The sequence below is a fragment of the Sapajus apella genome, unplaced genomic scaffold (genome assembly GCF_009761245.1).
Source record: "Sapajus apella isolate SASKATOON/1434 unplaced genomic scaffold, GSC_monkey_1.0 scaffold19, whole genome shotgun sequence".
NCBI lineage: Eukaryota > Metazoa > Chordata > Mammalia > Primates > Cebidae > Sapajus > Sapajus apella.
This window is the reverse complement of record NW_022436959.1, coordinates 14,005,692-14,009,328: the sequence shown is the minus strand read 5'-3', so window position 1 is coordinate 14,009,328 and position 3,637 is coordinate 14,005,692. Positions and strand designations below refer to the sequence as shown.

The 3,637-nt window shown below is 42.0% G+C and overlaps 1 protein-coding gene across 2 annotated transcripts in view; it reads left to right on the top strand.

The window, feature by feature from the left end:
* Positions 1-337: 337 nt before the first annotated feature.
* Positions 338-3,637, top strand: part of NUP42 (nucleoporin 42) — an 18,462-nt gene continuing 15,162 nt past the window's right edge. Inside the window, exons 1-2 of one of the 2 annotated variants that reach the window (XM_032287000.1) lie at positions 338-1,061; positions 3,245-3,335. In XM_032287000.1, coding sequence (XP_032142891.1) covers positions 941-1,061; positions 3,245-3,335 — 212 coding nt within the window. In that variant the 5' untranslated portion in view covers positions 338-940. Of the gene's footprint in view, positions 1,062-3,109; positions 3,336-3,637 lie in introns of both variants that reach the window. The other variant, XM_032286999.1, reaches the window with a different exon arrangement.

Sequence of the window (3,637 nt, the reverse complement as noted above, 5' to 3'; positions counted from 1 at the left end):
GTGTCTCACTGTACAAAATAAAAGGTCGTTATTGTAAGGTTTTTTTTGGGGGGGAGGGGGGAGGGTGAAGTTTAAATGAAATCTCAAAGCATAACTGTGTGTAAAAGCATTAACATCAGGTCCGGACCGAGAATTGAATGTAGGGCATGTTTCCTTGGAAATTGCAAGGTTAAGAAAATAATGTTTTCAGAAACCGTTTATCTGAAGCTCTACACCTGGGTAGAAACTGAGGCTGCTTCTCTGCGTCAAAGAGACTTAAAGCCTCCAGGTAAGTATGGGACGTTTCACTTGTTCTGATACAATTTCAAATAGCAACGTTTATGTGGAGTTTAAAGAACAAGGTTTCTCAGTGAGTAGTAAGAATATAGTACCGTACGTACTCAAAGAGGTAATAGTTTTCCGTTGCAGTATGTTCTAAAAGAAACATTGTTTCCGTTAATGTCACATCTAGCTTTATTTGACTGTTATCCATCCAGATGAAAGGCTAGGCAGATTGTTACTTTCTCAACCTGAGCTAATTTTTACTCTCAGCAAGAACGACTCGGTCTATCAAATCACAGCTAATTCTCTCAGGGACTTGCTGAAATTCTGCGTTTGCCTGCTCCGCCTTCCTCTCATTTTGGACCTCAAACCTTCCTGTAGTCCGAGGCCCTGCACTGGGATCAAAGGCGCCTCCCGTTCTTCACCCTAACCATTCAAGCATCCCGCCTTTCCAGGACACCCTCAAAGCGACAGAACGGTCGCTCTTCTCAAGTCCTATTGGCTCAAGTTCACGCCTCTCCTGGCACTGGGTGAGACAGGAAGAAAAAGGCCTTCCCCAGGCGCAAGAAGATGACGTCACAGTAGCCCGGCCAGTACCGCGGCCGCCTGGGGCTCTCTGCCTACTGACTGGCGTCTACCGGTGCCGATCGAAGACTCCTCAGTCAGCGACGCCTTCGCAATGGCCATTTGTCAATTCTTCCTTCAAGGCCGGTGCCGCTTTGGAGATCGGTGCTGGAACGAACATCCAGGTGCCAGGGGTGCAGGAGGAGGACGGCAACAACCGCAGCAGCAGCTTTCAGGTGACTCTCCTCGGACTCCTCCGCGGTAGCCGAGCCGGGATGGGCCCGCTGGCGGGGACCGGGCGACGCGTGTGTCCGGGTACTGGTGACCCCAACGTGCCCGCGTCGCAGCCTTGCCGGCCCCACTAAGCGGGCCCTGCACGATGTTTGTAAACCGAGAGTTTTATCTGCTTATTATTTATGTGATCGGTTTTTATTGAGCTTCTGAGAACTGGGGTTTGGGCCTGGACGCTTGTGTACGAAACTGAGTTTTTAAATCGGAAGTACCTATCGAAATTGCTTTGTAGGTGAATGACCGTAATTTAATATAATTTTTACTAAATTGTTTTTTCGATGGTGAGGCTAGCAGCTTGGGTCAGAATCAGGACTTCTCATTTTGGAGAAATTGCGGCCTTCTTTGAAGATCTAATAAAACCTATAGAGCCATACCGCAGAAAAACGCACCTGCTCATAAATTTGGGGTGAAATTGGGAAGGTGGGACCCCCAGTTAAGAACTCTCCTGGTTATGTAGAAAGGGGAGGTGGAGGGCCACGTGGATCTACTCCCTAGGCCTAGATCATTGTCAGAACTTTTTATCTTAAAGGAGAGTTAAGACATGAAACCTTAGGAGAACACAAGATTTTAAAGACCGGGTTAATAATTAGGTGCTGTCTCCCTTCCCCTCCTTTAGGGCTATTCATCTGACCTTTATTTTTTTATTTTATTTTGAGACGGAGTTTCGGAGTTTCGCTCTGGCTCCTATGCTGGAGTGCAGTGGTGTGATTTCAACTTACTGCAACCTTTGCCTCCCTAGCTGAAGCGATTCTCCTGCCTCAGCCTCCCAAGTAGCTGAGATTACAGGTGCCCGCCAACATGCCCTTTAGAATAAGATACCATTAACTCCTACTTGAGGGATCTAGTGTAGCAATCTCCACTCTTTTCTTTATCGATTTATTAAGGTAATTAGAGTTGCAGGATGAACTTTCACATCTGGGCATATATGTCATTCCAGCTTTTAATATATTTCATGCTGTATCACCTAATTCAGTCAGAAACAAGATGAGTTACCTTAATCTTAACCCCAACTAGGAAGTGATAAGTAAATGAGATTACTAAAGTGGCTATTTTTAGCTCATTTTTATATTTATGAAATATTGGAAAGCTACTCATAGAGGAACTACATCCATTTTTTCACGTGTAAATATCTGGTATAATCTCCCTGTGAAAATAGGTGTGTAGGTGTTTGCCCAGAGAAAAGACTGAATCAAATAGACCTAGACATCTATCCAAAAACAGGGGGTAGAATCTAATCTTTTATATTCAAAAAGCTTTCATTCAATGTCTATTTTTCAGCCTTTACTACAATATAAGGCCTGGTAGGGGAGCAAAGAATGATAAAAACACAAGTTCTTATCCTGAAGGAGTTTATGATTTATGATGCATGCCCTCTATCAACTTCACTATCAAGCAGTTGTTTATTCAATAAGCTTATGTTAGCTGAATTTAATAATATCAATATTTTTGTATATTTCTCTATATTATTTTCTTCTCAATCTCAAACAAAAATGCAGTTGACCACTATGTGATTTGTTGATATTACAACCTAACTATGTAAATCAAAAATGAAGAGATTGTCATTTAAAATGAGTGGAAATGTAATGCTTGTTAAATCTTTCTGTAATGTCTAAACATACTAAGACACAATTAGGATTTTTGAGATTTAAAAGAACAGTTGCTGGGCACAATAGCTCACACCTGTAATCCCAGCACTTTGGGAGGCTGAGGCGGGTGGATTGCTTGAACCCAGGAGTTAGAGACCAGCCTGGGCAATATGGCAAGACCCCATCCCTACAAAAAGTACAAAAATTAGCCAGGTGTAGTGGTTTGCGCCTGTGGTCTCAGCTGCTCAGGAGGCTGAGGTGGAAGGATTGATTGAGCCTGGGAGACTGAGGTTACAGTGAGCCGAGATCATGCCACTGTACTCCTCCCTGGGTAACAGACTGAGACCCTATCTCACTTAAAAAGAAAAGTTACTAGTAAAGTTATTTTGTTTTATTGTGTATTTCAGGTAATAACAGACGTGGATGGAATACCACTAGCCAAAGATATTCTAATGTCATCCAGCCATCCAGTTTTTCCAAATCCGCACCATGGGGGGGCAGCAGAGATCAAGAAAAGCCATCTTTTGGTTCTTTTGATTCAGGAGCTTCAACTAACAGGAACGAGGGCTTTGGATTGCCTGAGAACCCATTTGCTTCACAACCCGAGGAGCAGAAAGATGAAAAGAAACTTCTGTAAGTGAAAGCTTTCAGGAAAAATACTGTCCATTTGCTTATGTTTTTTTCAAAAGCACTTACAGTCTTTGGTTTTTGTGTTTTTTTTTTTTTTTGTAACATCTTTTCACAATACAGTATTTTCTTCTTTTAAAAAATGCATTATTTTAAAATCAGAGTAAGCAAAAAGAAGAAAAACCACCCACGATGCTATCACTCATAGATAGCCACTGTTTTGCTTTGTATTATCCTAGACTTTATTTCACTTAAATATATATCATTTTTCTATAATAGTAGAGTGCCTTCTTTTTTTTTTTTTTTTT